The sequence below is a fragment of the Lathamus discolor genome, chromosome 5 (assembly GCF_037157495.1).
Source record: "Lathamus discolor isolate bLatDis1 chromosome 5, bLatDis1.hap1, whole genome shotgun sequence".
Lineage (NCBI taxonomy): Eukaryota > Metazoa > Chordata > Aves > Psittaciformes > Psittacidae > Lathamus > Lathamus discolor.
Genome location: NC_088888.1, coordinates 65687321 through 65708606, shown reverse-complemented (window position 1 = coordinate 65708606; position 21286 = coordinate 65687321). Strand labels below are relative to the sequence as shown.

The 21286-nt window shown below is 41.5% G+C and overlaps 1 protein-coding gene across 4 annotated transcripts in view; it reads right to left on the bottom strand.

Moving 5' to 3' along the window:
• Positions 1–6294, bottom strand: part of ATG5 (autophagy related 5) — an 81942-nt gene extending 75648 nt beyond the window's left edge. For 2 of the 4 annotated variants that reach the window (XM_065681129.1, XM_065681134.1), the window contains exons 1-2: positions 5208–5294; positions 3633–3747 (exon numbers count right to left, since the gene is read on the bottom strand). In XM_065681129.1, coding sequence (XP_065537201.1) covers positions 3633–3747; positions 5208–5209 — 117 coding nt within the window. In that variant the 5' untranslated portion in view covers positions 5210–5294. Of the gene's footprint in view, positions 1–3632; positions 3748–5207; positions 5369–6179 lie in introns of those variants that run through there. The other 2 variants (XM_065681133.1, XM_065681132.1) reach the window with 2 other exon arrangements.
• Positions 6295–21286: the final 14992 nt, after the last annotated feature.

The window sequence follows — 21286 nt, the reverse complement described above, 5'->3', positions numbered from 1 at the left end:
CTTTTTTTTTTTTTTAAAGCCTCATGCCTAGTAAAACCAATCACAATGAGCAAAGACTAACCTCCCTGTAAAATAATATTTAGCTTTGGAATAGTCATTTTAAATTAATGTTATTCACACTGTACAATTATTCCATTTCCTAATTGTTAATTAAATGAATGGGTCTAAGGAATAAATAGAAATAAATCAGATTTTGCATATTTAAAGAAAGAAACATTTGTTTTCCACCATTCCTCATAACCAGTATTGTTTCTTAAAATATTTTCTTTAGAGTATTACAGATAATGCTAGGCCTTAGGTGAATGTCATTGTACAGACATTCCAAACTATGTAAAGATATATTTTGCATAACAGAAAACTTGATCTCTGCTGACACATTCTTCCAGAATCATTCCAACAATTAGACCACATTCTGATATATAAATTAGATAATATCTTCACCACAATACTAGAGTATTTATAAACATCAGAAGAAGTGTAGAGAGGAAATCAAGAGTAAGTTCTTACAAAAGAGAATGGGTTTATCTTTCAGATAATGTTGCATTAGATTACTAATCTGCATGCATCTGTGAAACAACTAAATTTTAGGATTATATAAAACTATAAAAGATGAAGACTCGCCACTATCACAGTAATCAACTCTGTTAACACTTGATAATTTATGTAATATATGGGTTTATTTTTCCACTATCATGTATTTCCTACCCTCTTTGACAGGCTGAGAGAGCTGGGCTTGTTCAGCCTTGAGAAGAAAAGGCTCTGGGGAGACCATATAGCAGCTTCCAGTACCTAAAGGGGGCCTACAAGAAATCTGTAAAGGGACTTTTTACAAGGTGAACGTAGTCATGTAGCGATTGGACAAGGGGTGATGGCTTTAAGCTGAAAGAGGGGAGATTTAGGTATTAGGAAAAAATTCTTCATTATGAGGCTGGTGAGACACTGGAACAGGTTACCCAGAGAAGTTGTGGTTCCCCCATCCCTGGCAGCATTCAAAGCCAGGTTGGATGGGGCTTTGAGCAACCTGGTCTAGTGGAATGTGTCCCTGACCGTGGCAGGTGTGTTGGAATCAGATCATCTTTAAGGTCCCTTCAACCCAAACCATTTCAGCAAGGTAATTAAACACAGCCTTCACTGAGTTCGAGATCGTTCACTTTTTAAAACTGAAATCACATACACACTCCAGTGAGAACTGTTTGGTACTTCAATGACTTGAATGACAATATTATCCTTTATTAACCTAATTCCACATATCTACACTGAGTGTTCTTGAGACAACATAAACCAGTCTATTCCAATCAAATCCAAATATTTTTTGTAATAACTTCTTATTATTTCTGTCTGACATTTACAGTTAAATTAATTCTGGTATATTCTGATATGAGACCTGTCTGGACTGCCTCAAATGCCAATTTTTAACATGGGGCACATCCATGCAGGATTTGATAAATACATTAGAGCATTATTGAGTTCAACAGTGTTTGACATAACCCTTTAAACTGCATAACTAACTTCTCCTGTAAAATACTTTACTTCAGTTTGCAGTGTAGAACAACAACACAGTTTCTATTTTAACACAATTAGCAATCACAGACAATAACCAAACAGCACTTAACTGAATTTAACAGAACGTGGCCAGCACTCCCAGTGGGAATCTTCAGAGCACAAAATCCAACAGTTAAGCAGGTTAATGCAGACTGCCTGTTTTTATGAGATGCTGAGCATTTGCAGCATCTACTGAAATCTTTTTGGTTTTCCCCTTCAATGGAAGACATGAAAGGATCCAATTCTATCACTTTCCTAGCTTTAATTATTCAAGAGATTTACAAATACCCTAAATCTGTTAAGTGAGACCTTTAAAAGCATAGTTCAAACATATTTTCATTTTGTTACCCCTTATAATTTTTGTTATCTATCCCTTTCAAGACTTCTTCACCAGTTGTCCACACTCAGTGAAACACACCAGTTGACACAAAACATTTTTACCCCAAAAATTCTGTAATTATTAAATGCTATTACTATTTCTAGAGAAAAGTTAACTAAAATATTTAGGGAAAAAACACAAACAAATCCAACCTTAATGTATTTAACTATATGCTGGACTTCGGTCAGTCTTTTCAACAGCACAGTCACATTGTTTTATAGAGGCCTCTATATGAAAACCGTAATTTTACACAGCAGTTTACCTTCTAGGCTATTAGACACTCACAAACTTCTCCAATGCTTCAGCCATACAGCAAGGAGCCTTCCTTTTAAGCAAAGCTGTGTTCACCAGAATGACACCTCTCCCACAGACACTTTTCCTACTAACTCCTAAACCAGTCCATGCAGGCCAACGAGCCTATACTGTTTCAGCCTTTGGCTACCCTACAGCAACAGTTCTAGATGCTGGGAACAGCCATGATTCAGTGGTAAGAGTAATTCCTGGTTTCAGGCTGAAATACCTAATTAAGACAAAACAAAATACATGATCATATGACGAGATATATTAATCTAAGTTAATGTCATTCCACTAGATCAGATTTGCTCAACTGCTTTTTTTTTTTCTTCCCCAGACAACCTTTGATCAGCAGACTTTGTGCTAAAAGTTAGAACAATGCCATGAAAATCAAACACATCCAACAATCCAAGTTATGTACAAGTGCAACCTGAATGTACGACTGATAGATCACTACATTATACTCCAAAATACAGAATGCACATCATAAATTAAACAACCTACAGTACTGCATGGGCAACTATACAGACAAGGTAGCACAGTAAAGGCTAGTCCCTTGGGCATAGCTCATTCTAAGACCACCTTCTGCTTTAACTTCATTCTTTACACCTGACAAATCTCAACCAATGAGTACTCTGCTTCCCATACATATTTTATTTCTAACTCTTGCTTGCACAAAGAGGCAGACAGTACACCATTTAAAAATAAAAATCTTAACAACCTTAGAACTAGAGAAATATCAGATAGTTCAGCAACAAAGGCAGTTCAACCTAGCTGTTCCTAATTTTGCTTCCACTCCAAACACAACCATTTATAGGGGAGACTCCAAAGAAACTTGACATGTGCATTTCCAGTGTTAACGCTGCAGAAACCTACCCGGCTTGAGTACAGGAAGAAACAGGGCAGTATCTCACCTAGGCTACCTGGTCTCAATGTCACTACTCTTTCCAAAAGATAAACAAGATCATTTTAAATGAGTTCTGCTACCCCCATAGCAGTAACATGAGTGCTGTAACATGATCACTCCTGTGCTGCACTAATACACCTAACAGACAAGGATCTCCTGTCCCATCACACACACCAAACCAAAATCCGTCACACAGATTCTGGATTGTTTTCCTAACTCCATAACCCTTCACATTCCAGGTCTACATTTTCCTCCACCTTCATAAAGCAAGTTCCTCGGAGCAGAAGTTTTTTTCTCCTCTTAACCTGACAATGCCAGTACTTCCTTTGCATGCAGCCTTCCCATTTATGGAAGACAGTCTGGAATACAGAGGTTATATTAACAAGTACTGAAGCGTGGTAGAGAAGACATGAAACACTGAGCAGTTGGTGTCAAGGGCTGGGAATATTCACTACATCTACTTTTTTACTTCAGTTTTCGGGGGTTTTATGGCTTTTTACTTCAATTTACCTCCAGTTTGATCCCATACACTAAATGTCCATTAGCAGTACTGAAGTACTTCTGCTTCAGCTTCACAGGAAAATGATTCAGCTTGTGGGCTATGAGACTGCTGTGTGATGCAAACCTGGGCACAGTAAGTGGAAAGCATGAAGACTTGCATCAAAAAAGCACTCTAGATCTGAACAAAAACATTAATGTAGATGCACTCTGAAACCATGAGAACTAAACCACAATTTAAAACTTAGATTCCTGTTCTACCTATTACTATTATAAATCCTTGGTCCCTTTCAAGAAGCTGTATTATCAGCTCCAACATCACCTGAGAAAGGAAGAAGCCAAAATTTTAGAAGCGTGATTTGTGAATAACCAGATTTTGCAACAACAAAGAATCATACAGATCAAGACTGCATGTCTCTATACTTGAACACATACCTTTCATGTAGTTCTTATACAATATATACATATATATATATTAAAAAAAAAAATTGAAGTCTGAGACTTCTGCAATAGGTCAACCACATGAAGTAAAAGTGCTTCTGTTTTTATCAGTGGGGAAACTGAAACAGAATGATGAGCTCTATTATCACCGAATGAAAATCATTAATGGTTTATTATGTTTCAAAAATCCGCTGAGTGTGCGTAAATCAGAAACTGGTGACATAAAGATGCTACCAAACACAGAAAAAAGTATTTCTACCCAGTAATATTTTCAAAAGGAGTAGAATAGGCTATGACAAGACTTAAGGACCTCAGGATCACATAAAAAAATCATAGTACAAGATTTTTCTCCCACATCCTTATTAAATTTCAGATTCAAGTTTCACTGAATTAGCTAACATTCTCTATCAATCAAATATCTATTAGGTGCTGAAAATTAAAACTGCTGAGTACGGTCAGCATAGTGTAAATACTGCGTGATTACAGAAGGCACTTCTAGTTTACAACTCGCATACATCATGGACAGCTAGCAATCTAGTTCAGGCACTGTACTGTTAAGATATTATAGCTGCTTTTCCTGCATCTGAGCTAGGTCTCTCATGGCTGCTAGCATTTAAAGAAAACAAGCAGAAGTCATTCATGAGCAGAAATAGTGGAGCAAGTGTTCATGATAAATTTGTGTTACACAAGTGACAGACCTAAGTTTTAAAGACTGCACAAAGCTCTGACTGAAGTTATATCTGCAGTACAGTAACATAAACCTAAAACATAACCCTTTTTCTGACCATAATCCAGGAACATACAAACTCAGGTAGAACCTCATCCTTTTACCTAATTACTTGCTCACTTGATTTTCATATTTATTTAAGATCGTAATTATCTGTGGTAAGTTTCTCTCACTAGTGAAAGAAACTTAAGTCTTGAACCTGCTGTGAAGATAAATGAATCAGGCAATTTACTTTCAGGAGACACCAGGAATAAGAATAAAAAAGTTGTTCGGTTTATTGGTTTGTTTTTTTGTTGTTGGCTTTTTTTTTTTGGCAGGGGGGCCCAGCTCACAACATATAGTAACACACATGATGAGAATGAAAGGAACAAACATAGCTATGGCACTGGATTATTTGTGACTACCTTCATTATACTCACATAGTAAGGTTCAGCTTCCCTTTCAGTTATCTCATCCTGATACAGAGTGAAACAGGTTGGTATTCGTCCAAACCACACATCTCGAAGCACATCTTTGTCATCTGTCATTCTTCCAATGAATAGTGAAGCACATGTAGGTCAGTTTGTTTCTTCAGCTAGAACTGTCACCCCATTCCCCCCCAAAAAGAAACAAGTCAGCACAGCTGCAAATGAAATACAGCTTGTTAACGGTTCTCCCGTAAATGCACTCCTGCAAGCATGATCGAGGCTGTCACTCAACCCTTAAATGCAGTTTTCTACAAAGGATGTGATGAGCTGGGGCCTCTGAGTTAACACTTTCCTAACTAGGAACACACAGTGCATGGCAAGTAAACGTGCATCACTCCCCAAACGAGGGGGCAAAGGGAGCGCCTACGTCACCACCCTGCAGTAATCCCATAGCTCTCGCACTGCGGGGACGCCCCGGCCCAGGCACCCAGCAGAGCCGGTGCCCGCACAGGAGCAGGAGCAGCAGGTCGAGCAGTGGAGGGAACGAGCAGGTCTGTCGCCCGCGGGGCCGCAGGCCAGCCCGGGTGTCACGGAGGCCCCAGGATCGCCACGGCCGCGCTGAGCCCGGGGGGGTGCCCCGCCAGCAGGCTGGGGACGAGGGCCACCCTCCGGAGCGGCTCGGCCCGGCCAGGCCCCGCGGGGTCTGTCTGTCAGTCGGTCTCCCTCCCTCGGCAGCCACCCGACGTGAATCAGCAGCGCTCGGCGCGGCGGGGCTCCCGCCTCCCGGTGCCGGACCGAGGACCGCTACGACAGCACCCCCCGGCGTGTTTCCCCCGGGCAACGGCAAGGCCGGGGGGCGGGCCGCAGCGGCCCCGCCCCAGCCCGCCAGGGGCAAGCAGAGTCCGGTGTGGGGTGGGGTGGGCCGGCCCAGGACAGCCCCGCAGAGGGGCACCGGGCGCGGAGGGGAAAGGGAGCAGCCGTTACCTCAGCCGGGCCCCTCGCGGGCTGCGCGAGCCGCCAGGCACTGACTGACCGGCGGCCCCGGCCCCGCCGTGGCTCAGCCTGGCCCCGCCCCCAGGCGCACGCGCCGTCCGCCACGCCGCTTCCGCCCGGCTCCCGGTTGGGCGGGTGGCCGGCGACGGAAGGCGGAAGTGGGGCGGAGGATGGTGGCCTAGAGGGGCGGGCGGTGGGGCTGCGCTTGTAGGCGGCGTGCTCGCTCCCGGCTTGCCGTGCGCCTCGGCGATGTCATGGCGTGAGGCTGGAACGTGCTTGATCAGGGTAAACGCTGAACTAAACAACTGAAGCATGGGTGTGTTATCAGTATCGTTCTCCGCGTACATCCAAAGCACAGCACTGCACCAGCTACTAGGGAGAAAATTAACTCTACACCAGCCGAAACCAGGGCAATGCCATGACCGCAAGAGGTCAGGAGTACCTGCTGCCACCGGGGATGTCTCTTCCACATGAGAGCAACGTTCCGGATCGGTCCAGTGGGTATAAGTTCACAATGAATTCCACCTCTGTATTTTAAAGAACATCTCCTGCAATTCTGTCGCTCTGCAGAGCCCCGTCTCGGTGTCCTACAACTGCATGGGTGAACAGGAAGGACAGCGCTTTTCGGGTGGAAGGAAGCATCATAATTCCGGGGAACATCTGTACCATAGCTTCCTTGCTACATGTGTCACACACTATCAGTTGTCAAAGCCAGGTTGTTCTGTGCCAAGACGTACAACTGTAGCAAACGCATTACAACTGGTATATTGGCACTTAACGTTTGAAAATAACCTAACGAAATGTGTCTTTCCCCTGACGTGCATGGCGCACTGCAATTTCAGTGGTGCGATGTTCTTGCTATGCTGGCTTGTGGCCACCAGATGTCACGGAGTGGCCACTGCTGCTGCAGGTGTCCTAAGGAATTCGAGAACTGCAGCTGTTACTGACTTCTTGTGACTAGCGTTTCAATGAACTTATATATTGCTGATCTGGGAAATTCTAGCAGTTTTTCGGTCGTCTGAAAGATTAGTCGGAAGAGTTTGTTGATTTGTTTTGTTTTGTTTTTCCAGTTAAATAAGCTTGTCTAGACCACCTCTTTTTGGTAAAACATTCTGAACACATGCCCTATTATACCTTATTAAAAAAATAACTTGTTGCTGGCGTTGTTGATGCTCTATAAGCAAAAAGTTTAGCTGTTGCACTTCTGTGATTTGGGACATAATCAGTAAAACTTTATCTTCTCTCCAAGGGTTTTTCTGACACATTAGTTAAAAAAATAGAAATAATATAAAAAAATGTATATAAAAAGCCCCATCCACACAAAAACATAATAATAAAAAAAAAAACAGACAAAAAAAGCACCCCAAACAAAACAAAAAAACAACCTCAAACCCAAACAACAGGTAAACTGGTGTAAACCCGGATTAAAGTTGATATTTGTTATAGCCTACCCCAAAACATAGGAAAAGATGGCACATAGCACATGCTATACGGCAAGTGCTTTAGGCTTTCAGGTGACTGGTTCCCTTATGCTTCTAAATATAGGCAAGTTGCCCTTGCCTTGGGTGCAGGTATTGGGCAGCACCTCCAAACAGCATGTTGACATTCAGATGATGGAATGGGAGGAGTTTCTCCAGAAGTATTCGCTGTGCACTCACAACAGTTTAACTAGGTGGATGATGAGGAAATGACTGTCTTGCAGACCTGGAATGGCAGAAACTTCTGGATGAAGAAGGATGCTTCCACAGAGACCTGCATAGGACCAATCCCACAATTACAAAGGCATCCAAACCACAAGCACTGGTCATCGCTGCAGGCTTCTCTACGGATTTCCGCAAGGAAACCCCCTTAATGCTGTTACAGGTCCATTGGAACTGGTCTGATGAGGAGGCATGTGGAGATACTGTGAGGTGCCAGCACCTCTGCAAACAAACAAAAATAGCTTGCCTTGGTTACAAGATCTCCAAACTTTTAGAAAGCTTTGCACAAGTAGATATCCCTACAGGAAATCAAGGAAAACCACGTTTCTTCTTTGTGCTTTCTTCCTATGTGTTCCTCAGGGTTCTTTTATAGGAAAGGGTTGTTTCAGTAGTGCTGAAGGGTTGGATGGTTTAGTGAGAGGTGTCCCTGTCCATGGCAGGGGGGTTGGAACTAGATGATCTTGAGGTCCCTTCCAACCGTAACCATTCTATGATTCTATGATTCTATGATTGATCATTGCAGCAGCATCACTAAAGATAATTCCCGCTTGTATTGAAACCAAAATGGCCCAGAAACATCCACTGGCACAACTGATCCTACTCATTTATTTTTTTTTTTTCTCTCACGAGCAAGAAGCAGCCTGCCGGCACTGCTATTAGCAGTAATACTGAGATTGTTATACTGATAGCCTATGTACTGAGGATGTGACCCATTCTTGATGCTGCCTGTGCTTACCTCCTGAGGTTTTATTTAACCTCTACTGCTACAGCTCTTGAAGCACACCATTGGCCATCCAGGCTGTGTAATCAGCACTCTGTTGATTGCTAATGGCAACTACCAAACAGATTAAACATTTACTTTTGCATTATTCTGTCATAAGGTACATAGGAACCTGACTCCCCTGACACCATGGCACATGGATTCCACGCTATAGGCTTAAAATTGAACATGAGTGCCCAAGTGTTTTTCTGGGTCTAGATAGAATATGCTAAGTAGAGAATAAAGCACAGTAAATTACAAAGTGAGATAACTTGCTGTTTAGTAGTTTAGGAAGTGTATCTTCCTATTTAAACATCCTAGCAAACTGCTGATGTACTTACCAGACCTGAAGTGAATACCAGCTTTGCTATTAATATGGCTATAAATAATGATCTGAATTTGAATGAACATTAAAAATAATTGCTAGGATAGAATGTCAAAACGATGCAATAAAAAAGTAATTACCTCCTTTGGCATATTGTTTTCCACATTGTTATCTAATGCTCCAAGTGGCACTGTCACACAGTAAAATGGACCAGAGTAAATTGGAGGGGGAAGAACTCAGCAAACATATTTACAATTCCAGAGATTCTCCAGAGAATTCCCCCATTTTAAACATCATCATCATGCAACACTCAGTGTGTCATTGCCTAATGGCAAGCAAATCAAAACATCTGTTAGTGAGTACAAATGGAATGTGAAGATGCTTTTAAAGAACAAGATTATAATTAAAGATGCATTAATTCTAACAGAAATAAGAGAAATGGAACAGATTGTTTACATATTTGTGGGCAGTTATATTTTTGTGTAATGGTAGTGGAGATGAAGATTTGTAATCAGAATCACTATATAATTTAGGTTGGAAGGCACCTTTGGAGTTCTTTCCTGACCTTTAGGCCAACACCTCTTCTCAAAGCAGGAGTAGCTACAAAGTTGGATCATGTTGGTGAAGGCAAATAATGCTGAAAAGTTAGTGAAATACTATGTAAAATAGTGTTTCTCTGTACATTTTACTATAACTGGTATAACTGGTATTCCTTTGATCACATGGAATGAACTTACTGCTGCTTCCACAGAACTGGTGTCTTATGGGCACCTACATATATGGAAAGTAAGGATCATTCATATATAAAAAGAACCCTGGCAGGTGGACAGAAAAGTTCCTTTTACTCAGACCTGGCTCCTCTTCATGTAAAACCCTGAATCCATTAAATCAATGGCAAAACACACAAAGATACGAGAACCTTAACTTTTTCCAGTGTTCCTTTACTAGGAATTGATCTTCAGTCATTACTGATGTTTTCCCTTTATTTCCCTAATAGCTTTCAATAGAAAGCAAAACATATTTTGTTTTAATTTCTTAGCTATTGTCTTTTGAGTATGTAAACAAAACCAGATTGTGAGAATCATTAATGTACACCTTGTAACATGCAACAGTGAGTAAGAGTCAAATGAAACTCATAATGCTGCTATTTATACCTAGCTAAATAGTTCGTTGTTGCCTACTCCCAGTGAAGAATTAATTTTATTAATGACATGAAAATCTGATTCATTCATCTGAGGCCTTTCTGGAAATATTACAAGAGACAAGTACCACATCTGATGGCACTTAATATTTTCCAGATACAATTATAATTTATATCTTTGTGGAAGCAAAAGATCCCCTCTTATCTGGATATACTTTTCCTTTTGTGCCCTCTTCATCTACTAATATTTGCCTCCTATAACAGGTGAAAACATTTGGAAATGTTCTAAACTGTTTTTAAACTTTCTTGTCTAAATAACTGAAGTGTGCCAACAGCTGTCCTAGTTTTCCCTTACAGTAGTTAATTCTGGTTTACTTTGCTGATTTCCAATTTTAGTTCTATTTTAAACTTCTTATGTCACATTTCAGGCTATCAAAATTATCTTTTGTTGCTAAAACAAGTGACTGGACATTAGGAACTCCTAGTTCTAAGTTTGCTGTTTGTTATTTACCTCGAACTAAATTTCTTTGGGGCTACATTATTGTAGCCCTGTTAAGACATCTTGGTCTTAGCAAGGAGAGAGGGAAATACCTTTTTTCACTTAGCTAGGTTTTCACCCCTCTGCATTCTAGCTAAGTAATACTTATTCTGTCAAGTACTGTCACTTACCAAAGAGGAGTGCCTGGTATTCAAAAAGCAATAATCCCCATGATTCCTATTTTTTCCTGTTGGGAATACTGACAGAAAGATTAATGGCTTTGTCAGTACTACCTCTTTATGTGACAGGATTGACTCTGTCTATGACATAAATTTAGCCATTTATGACTGAGTATCATCACTAACTTAAGTGCTGAATCATAGCATAGCCAGGAAGTGAAACAAATCTATGAGGAGGATGGTATAATAATCTTGTGCTGTTTGGCTATTGGAACAGCCTTGAGGCTGTTTATTTTTAGGCAAGAAGATGTTTCACCCTTAATCTGAATGGAAACTCCTGTTAACGCTGTTGGCATGTCAGCTTCTGAGGCAAGGGTTAGTCCAGCCCTCAGTACTAGAAGACACTAAGCACCCATGTGTCACCTGGCACACAGGAACAACCAGAACCGAAACTAGCATTAACTGCTGTTTATCAACAAGTAATCTTTTATACCTTGGTAAGAAGAATTCATACTGTACAGCTTTATATTAAAATCCTTTCCGTAAGGATTTAATTAATTTTCTAAAACATATTGCATACTTTCAAGCATCTGAGTTAAACACAGTCATCCACAGATTCTCATTGCAATCTAATCTAATGGCTAGCTTATGAAACCTGTCATGCTATTGCAGTGAAGTATCAAATATCATAGGGGCTCATGGATAACACAATGCTAAGTGCGGCATCAGAACAGCAGGCCAGATTCCCTGCCCATACAAATCACCATGGCTTCAGAAAAGTAGTTTGCTATTCTCAGTAAACCTGTGTGTATATTATCTCTGACCTAGACCATGGTTTCTTTCTTAGCTTTCAGAAAGGAAACACTTCTGATTTGTAACAAAATACAGGTTTTCTCTATTCCATCCAAAAATAATCCCTGGTTTTGTGGTATGACTGGATGATCTTCAGCAATTTTATCCAAGGAAAGATTTTTTCTCAGTGATTACAAATTCACTTTGATCACTTTGTAGCAACGAAGTCTTGATAACCCCAGTTCTGAAGTTGTGATGTATCTTTGTTTCTCCATTAATGAAGTGTGTTAAGGAAGTTTAAACTTACAAAGACTTTTTAGTGAATTTAAAATCAATATTGGATTTGAGTTCTTCTGTTTTTTCTCTTTGTTGTATTTGTACAACGTTTATTATATGAGCCAGTTGTTAAATCACTCCGATTTCTCAGGGAAAGAAGTAAACATACAATACATGTAAGATAGGAGGATGGATGTTAGCACTGGTGGGAAAAAACATAAAAATCCTAAAGTCTATCTAATTCCATAAGAAGTATAATTACTAATGGCCCCACCAGTGCTGAGTGGAGGAGGAACAAGCAATTCCCTTAACTTACTAGCCACACTGTGTCTATCAGAGCTCAGTATATGTTTGGCCTTCACTGCTGTGCTAAAGTTTGCATTTGCCTCTGTTGCACTCAAGGATTTTTCCACTGGTTCATTCCTCTCGTTTGCTGGGATCCCTGTAAATAGCAGCTCAGCCGTCCAATATATCAACCAGTCCATACCCCAGCCTGTATCATGCAAAAACCTGACAAGTGTGTGTGCCAGCTCATTGTCCATGTCCGTGATAAAAAATGTTAAATGGCACTGGCCCTCATATTGATCCTGGAGGAGTGCCACTAGCAACCAGCTTCCAGTTAGACCTCTGTGGTGGTGGGTTGATCATGGCTGGATGCCAGGTACCCACCAAAGCTGCTCTGTAACTCCCCTCCTCAATTGGACAGGGGAAAGAAATATACAGTGAAAGGCTTGTGGGTCAAGGTAAGGACAGGGAGAGACCACTCTTCCCCTGATCCACTGTGGGGGACCTCCCATGAGAGGCAGTTCTCGGTGAACTTCTCCAGCACGAGTCCTTCCCAAGGACTGCAGTTCTTCACAAACTGCTCCAGCATGGATCCCTTCCACAGTGTGCAGTCCTTCAGGAACAGACTGCTTCAGCGTGGGTCCCTTCACAGGCTGCTCCAGTGTGGGTCCCCCCAGGGTTCATAAGTCCTGCAACAAACTTGCTCCAGTGTGGGCTCCTTTCTCCACAGGCCACAGGTCCTGCCAGGAGGTGCACCAGTGCAGGCTTCCCACGGGGTCACAGCCTCCTTCAGGCATCCTTCTTCTCTAGTGTGGTGTCCTCCATGGGCTGCAGGTGGAGATCTGCTCCACTGTGGACCTCCATGGGCTGCAGGTGGAGATCTGCTCCACTGTGGACCTCCATGAACTGCAGGTGAAGATCTGTTCCACCATGGACCTCCATGTGCTGCAGGGACACAGCCTGCCTCACCACGGGCTACACCATGGGCTGCAGGAGAATCTCTGCTTCGGTGCCAGGAGCACCTCCTCCCTCCTTGTTGACCTTGGCATCTGCAGGGCTGTTTCTCTCACATATTTTGTCTTCTTTCTCCAGCTACAATTGCTGTTGCACAGCAACTTTTCCCCCTTCTTAAATACATTATCCCAGAGGTACTACCACCACCACTGATGGGCTCAGTCTTGGCCAGTGGTGGGTCTATCTTGGAGCCAGCTGGCACTGGCTCTATTGGACATGGGGGAAGCTTCTAGAAGCTTCCTACAGGAGCTGCCCTTGTAACCCCCCCCCCCCCAAAACTTTGTCTTGTAAACCCAATACAAACTTGAACCCTCAACCACTACTCTCTGAGCCCAGCAGTCCAGCCAGTTTTTCATCCACCCTACAGACTACTCATCCAGTCTACATCTCCCCACTTCAGCTACCACTGTACTATGAAAGACTGTGGAAAGTCTTGCTTTGGATAAGCTACATCTGTTACTCTCACCCACAGAGCCAGCCATTTCGTCATAGAAGGCAATCAGGTTGGTCAAGCATGATTGAACCTTGATAAATCTCTGTTGGCTGATTCCAGTCATCTTTCCATCCTTCATGTGCCTGAAACAGGGAGGACTTGTTCCTTAATTTTCCCAGGAGCTGACCAGGTTGCAGGTCTTCTTTCTTGGCTTTTTAAAATACTGAAGTAACACTTGTCTTTTACCAGCAACTGGGGAGTTCACCCGGTTGCCATAGCCTTTTAAAGATGATAAAGAGGAGCCTCACGTAAGACATCAGCCATCTCAACTTCCGTGGGTGCATCTTATATGGTCCCGTGTCCAGAATTATTTAAATTCTCTCCGACCCGATCCTCCTGTATGGTGGGTAGTACCTCGTTCCTCCCAGTTTGCTACTAGGCACGAAGACCCGGCCTTGCCAGTAAAAAGTGAGGCAAAGAAGGCATTAAGTACTTCAGCCTTTTCTACATAGTTTGTCACTAGGTCCTTTCTAGCTTGCTTGCAATATTTAGCAGCAAGCTTACATTTCCCTTCACCTTTCTTTCAATGCTGCTTACCTGTAGAAGCCCTTCTTGTTGCCCTCTACATTCCTTGGTGGTTTCAACCCCAGTTGTGTGTGGCTTTCCTAATTTGACTCTTGCATACCTGAGCAATGCTGCTGGATTTCCTGGTCCCTGCTTCCACTTTCTCCGTACCTCCTTTTTGTGTCTGAGCTCAGCTACAAATTCCCTCTTTGGCCAACCTGGCCTCCTGCCCTATCTGTCCAACTTCTTGTGCAGTCACAATTGGCTGTTCTTGTGCTTCAAGCAGATTTTAGTTGAAAATCAGCTCTAATGGGATCTTCTTTCTTGGCTTCTCAGAGATTCTTGCCAACCCCTTCCCTGACCAAGCTGAAGTCCACTCTCCTGAAATCAAGGTCTTCGCTATGTACCTTCCTCACTTCCCTCAGCATCTTAAATTCAGCCTGTTCTTACACTTCCTTTTAGACTTTGTTCTCCATACTCTGGTGAACCTGCCTAAAAGCCTTTCTCAATAGATGAGCAAGACTGTTGGTAAAGATACTCTTGCCTCTCTTTCTCACAATGGTGCTGTCACTCCCTACCAGTCCTTGCTCCCAGAAGATGATCCATGGGCATAGAAGCCCTGCCTGTGACACCAGCCATACTGGCTTTGATCTGCAAGATACATCCTCTCCTACTGAGTCCATTTCCTTGACTTGTAGGATCAAAAAGAAACACCACCTTGCCACCTTTACCACAGCTTAGAGCACAGCAGTCATCCTTGATTTGCTCAAGGTCTCTTTTGGCAGCAACAGTTTGTGGCCAGATGGGTAAGCAGAAATAGTGCAAAGACAGTAATACGTAGTAATAGCCCAAAGAACCCATCTATACTTGTGTGGTGTCCCACATCTGGAACCAGGACCAGCAATCAGCTTCCTGAAAGCAGGTCTGACATGCAGATGTATGCTGTAGACCCTAGTCTTAGCCACTGTTACCAATTATTTCATCCTTATGTCAGTGGTTCCAACCAGCTTGGAATTTTTGTTGGATACCCTTGAAATTCCGTATGAACTTTGACGATTTCAGCTATGCCACAAAACTTTCAATCCTACATAAATTTTACTGTCTTTCTACATATCGTAGCTCATAAATAAATATTTTAAATAGGAACAATCTCATTAGAGATGCTTAAGGACGTCCATTGCTTGTTTTATCTCATATCGATTGTTCTTTCTGTGGTCTATGACAGCTCTTTTTTCTCTCAACCCGTAAGTATATAGTTTCCTTTATAACCTATTGGAATGGGCACGGTTTTAAAGACTGGATAAATTTCAGCTTACTCATTCTCCTTAATCTACTTTTTCTGTAGACCAGCTAGCAGATAACTCCCTAATTATTGTTTATTGATGGTAGAAATTCACTGACCTGCATTCTCACAGTCACTGTCTGTGCTTGTTTTAAATATTACATCCTTATTCTCTTTGATCGCAACTGATTATCATGGGAAAAGCGAAATGCTGGGAACACCTCTGCCACTTCATGCTCCTACTCCCTGGGACTTACGATAACTGGTTTGCTTCATCAGGCTCTTTCAACACCTCCTCTTTTGGATAACTTTTCCTAGGACAGTGCAAGGTTTAGATTCATCTGAGAAGAGGACAGAGCAGATATCTGTACAGAGTGGTGCGGGCTGACGGATTTCACAGGGTCTTCACACAGACAAAAGAGTTTGTTGCTGTACAGGAGACAGGAGGAAGAAGTGACTGGTAAACACAACTATGAACAGACAGTTTCAATTTTCTAGTAATGCTTCTGTATTATCTGCAGATATACAGGAACAGTTATGTTTTTAATTACATCTGGTCAGCTTAATATTTAACTGCAGATTCTTTAGCACCTAACTAGGTTACAGAAGACTGGCTAGTTCTTGGATTTGTCAGAGGACACTCATATCCCATAGCAATTTAATCAGCTTCGCTTAAGCTTTAACCTTTAGCATGTTGGTTTTAGACTGTAAATTGCTGAAGATAGAGACCTGCCTTCCTGCATGCTTCTATGTTTCCCAGCTCATCTGTTAGTCAGTATAAATAATAATAAATGATAGTTATGTGTTTAATTTCCAGGGATACTGGCTAAGTAATACATTTGGAATGTCTATAAAGTAATTAATTTTAAATTTTGTGGTAGTTTCTGCCTTCTTAGAAACTGAAAGAGAAAGATCCTATCCTAACTTAAGCCATGCTGGCTGGTAGATTCATATGAGAATATGATGTGAATACAATAGAATGGCATTGCTGATTTAGTCAAACTTCAATTAAAAATTATTTTTTAAGGTGACAGGGTTCCAAATTAATTTCAACCTAGCAAATAATTAAAATTTGTATCAGGATGCAAAATAGGAACATGAGGTACAGCTTAGTTTTTGAGCAACCATAGAAGTGTAGCAGTGCTATGCACACTACTGGAAAACTGGAAAAGCAAGAGAAACAAAATAGAATATTAACCTGGAAGTATTATACATTTCAGCAAAGCCATACCTACTTGGAAATTATATGCACATCTTGATACTAAGCAGTAAAATAGCAATTTGCCAGTATTACATTCGTAATGCCTCATTATTATGTTAATGTTGGTATATTTTAATTGAATTGATTTATGGTCTTATTAGTATACCTTTAAATTGTAACTGTGGGATAACAGAGTGCTAGAATTAACATTCTTCCTTTCTTTTTTTCTTTCAAAATCAAACTCCAGAGGACCCAGGAGCCCCCAATGCACAAAGCCGCATAATGCTATCACTCAATCAGTGTCATCCTGCCCTTGTAAGAAGCAGCATCTCCCACCTCCCACTCAGTTTCCATCAGCCTGCAGAGCTAACAAGATGGGAAAGACAAAAACCACAATGTCACAAGGTGGAATGCTCTTTCCTCTGGGTAGCATCTATAGCATTTATTTCAGTCTAGTTACAGAGCATGTTTTCTCATAGCTATTTTGTCTTCCCCTGTTACAGTTTCAGGAAGGGAAAAACTACTTATTGAAACTACATAAATGCCATAGTGAACCAATGATGACATTAAGGGGGTGAGTATGAAAAAGACAGCATGCATAGAGTGTTTCTTAGTGTTCAGCTTGGGAGCAGGCACAGAATCTTTATGTAATCTCCTTATGCAAAGTGTTAAGTCCAAAGATTGAAAGCTTTAGAGAAACCATGGGATGAAAAATGTGCAGAGGAAGCATTGATCTTTTACACAGGGGCAGAAGAACACAATACCTGGATACTCAGAGCAAGACTGAAGTGGGTTATGGGTGTTGTCTTGCCTTTGTACTGACACTGTGCTTCAATGAGAGGTAGTTATCATTAAGAGAAAAGTAGCACTCAATTATCATTAACAGAACGCAAAAAGTTCTTAGCAGGTAACAGAGAAGGAAATGCCTGAAAGAAATGTTTTCAGTGGGACAGGAAGTTTTCTTCTGTGAGCTGATTGGAGAAGGAATGAAAAATACTATTCTTGCTAATACAAAGAATAAAACCGATGTCCTATACTGGGAACTCCTGAATGTTTTGTAACTGAAATCCATTTGGCTATCTGCCTGGGCTCATTGGCTGCACCTAGTTGGCATTAAAATCAAACAAAACACTCTCACTGTTGGCATCACGATGGGAGTATTATGAGGAGGTAGTAACTAATGATGAAGTACTACACTTTTACACTAAAAAAAAATACAGGATCATTGTGGATAGCACTGTAAAACTCCATCATGTTATAGTTAAAGAACACATGCTACACCGTGGCTATGTTGTGGGACACTTTCAATAGGTAAGCACTGAAGTTATACAGCCCCATGAATGACAAATCAAACCAACGCTATCAGGAGCGTGAAGGTGAAATCTTGACCCAGACAAGGGTCACATGCATTTTTTACTTGATCTGATCAATAACCAGCACCTAAGAGATGAGCACTGCATGCTTTCAACAGAGGTACAAGCTCACACAGTTAAATGCCAAAGATGCCAAAATGGACTGGGATCGGAACATGACACTGTGAAGTGAGACAAAAAGCATCCAAGACATGGAGCTAAAGTACTACCTGAAGTAATCATTCAGTGTGTACAAGCAAGAAGAAATCCAGAGCATGAGGTTATATACATGTATTCCCACTCCAAAATGTCCCTCAGAGCCTGAGGTGCTTCCATCTGCTTCAGCGCCTGCGTGCTCACCTGTGTGTCTCCCCAGGCAATGCAGCCATACGGCCGCCAGACACACCAGGGTAAGTCATGGCAACTGGCACGCCAATAACATTGACTAAGTGTTTCCTAACTAAGATTGCCCTTTGAACCTGATTGTTGTTTTGCCCTACCTAACAGGTATGTAAAACAATCCCACAAATTCTTCTTGGCTTCCAAATTTACTTCTTGGTTGAGCCTGAAATCCCTGTCTCTTGCTTCCAAATTCCTTAGTCCTAGTCTCATTCAATCTCTGCTTGCTATTTTTCCAAAGTCTTTCCCTGTGAGACAGACTTGTTAACCTTTGTGTGGTTTGCCCTGCTATTTGTTTTAAGGGTCTCTTGGCTTCTTTGGCTTCCTACCTGTTTCCTGGCTGCAGTTCTGGCTGGCGTGTTCCTGACCTAATTTAGTTCCTAGCCTTGGCTTTCCCCGGTCACAATATTTAGTTGCATTTTCCATTTTTGACTCCGGGCTGTCTTTAACCACCAGGAATGATCACCCACATACTGCTCTGTCTGATAATTTGCTAAGGACATATATGTATGCCTTTATTTTCAAAGCATGGAGTGGGACTCGCTTCTCTTTTCAGGCTTTGCCAGGGAACCTCTAGTCTTGTTGGGCCAGAAAGAAAACACTAGTGGTGGTAGGACTGCGAGGTAGAACGTTCCCTTGTAGGCAGGATATTAAGACTACCACTTCCATTACTATTTCTACATCATTGTTTGAAACCTTATAAAAGAAATGGAAGCCAGTACATTTTGTACAGAGCCTGCTATTACTAAGTGTGTTAAACAAGACCCAAATATGCCAACCACAGGGAGTCCCAGTAGAGATTTAGGCCAAACAATACCTAGCTTTTAGCTCCTTGTCAGACTTAGGCAAGAAGCAGGCACCCAACACTCAGTCTTGTAAAGACTGAGGCAGTCCTGGGCATGTGGAGAGGTGAATCCCTAAGTACCTGGGGCACTTTCAAGACAAACAGGGAGGCACCACTGGAATTTAGGTGCCCAAAGGGTTAGGTGTCAAACGAATGTGGGATTTCAGGACCATAGTTTGGGTTTTACATGCTTTTTGTGGGACAGAGGCAGGATTTTTGCCCCTGCATACTTTATTGCTCCTTTATCACCAGCTCCAAAATGTGGGAATCCAAAACACTCATATATTCTGACCGTGAATTACTGGAATCTCAAATGTTTGCTTGCATGTACTGTTTCCGAAGGAAACTACAAACCTCTACTGTACTAGAAAAGAAGATAGACTATTTGGTGACAAAGTTGATGATAGTTCATTCCTACTTTTCTACAATTTGCTTATGAGCTTTAGATTATATTTCCCCCCACATATACTGTGCCATATATTGGGACAGTTTTATATTAGAAGTGTGTTTCTGTTTTGAAACAATAAAAAGAGAGGATCAATGATTTGAATAAATAATGTTATCTCAACTTGTCTGTTGTTCAGTTCCTGCAACAGATTCACAGATTTTGAGTCTCTTTTTTTTCTGATTCTCATTGTAATTCCAAAATTAGCATGCTTCTGGGTTCTTTTCGTAAAGCTCATATGCAATGTGCAGTCAAACTAACTGGATACTGAATATAATGAAGTCTGATCTGGATACCAAATCAACTTCTTTTTCACCGTGTTGGAATGAAAACAAACAGGAGAAAGATAATTTGTTGCATAATATCTTACTATGATATGAATTACCAAGAACTGTTGCAAAATTGTGTTGGTTCAGATAAAAGCTAGACTAACTTGTTCTGTGCATGTGTTAGGACTGCTGACATAAACATGACCATCGTTTAAAGTTTTCTAAATGACTGGCTAATTCTAATTAATTTCTGCTTAACTAATGGTGTTTAAAATGCCTTTCCTGAAAGAAAAGGTCCAAATCTTATAATTAAGCCTAAGTATTCTTCCAAGTACTTAGCCTCCACAATCTGTTTGGATTGAGATCACGTATTGTTCTGAAACTGCCATATTAAACATGCAGACTTTAATTTCGGCTAAAGTTTGAAGAAGCATTATCAAACAGATCCCTTTCACCTACTCTTGTGTATCAGGATATTGTGATACATGTTAGCACTGAAGCACAAATGCTGGATACCTCAAAGCTGATGTAGCATGCTTATTTCTTATATGTGTTAACCCAGAGAGATACTTAACTCTGCATGTTTTCTAGGTACTCTAAGACGCTAACGCTGATCCAGACCCTGCCAAGATAGTCTGAAAGTATCTGAAAATATGCATGCCTTGCAGTTCTCCTTTTCTCTGTTCTATGATTTAAACTGTATGTTTTCAGGCCATACATGTCATTTTTTGCTGTGGAATGAAGTAGCAGAGAGCTGCTGAACATAGCCTCCGCTGCCTGGCCTGTCAAGAACTGTGGATACATTAGCAGGTACAGTGGCAGAGTGGAGACACCAGGCCTACAGTGCCCCAGACGCCTTCCCCCCAGTGCTATTTAGTTGAAGTGGCTCACCAACACGAATTTATTCACAACAGAATTTATGCACAACAGATTCCCCATAACTGAGACCTAAATGGAAATTTAGTACACATACTTTGCAATATATTTATCTGGCTTCTTCAATGATGGATGTCATAAATCACCATGGTAATGCCCACTGTGGATCAAGGAAAGAGAAAGGAATAATTTTATGCTGAGATAAGAGACAAAGTACAGCTATTTGGATCTTTATACTATATAGCCATTATGCAAAAGTCCAATGCAGATGTAGGAAACAGGACCTTCTTTGTTCCTAGTAATCCATCAAGGACAGCATGCTACCTGTCACCAGGTCTCCTTATTTCTGTCCTTGGAGATACCTGAAACTCACCTGGACATGGTACTGAGTGACCTGCTCTTACTGACCCTGCTTGAGCAGGGGGACTGCACTAGACAACCTTCAGAGGTCCCTTTCCACCCCAGGTATTCTGTGATTCTATT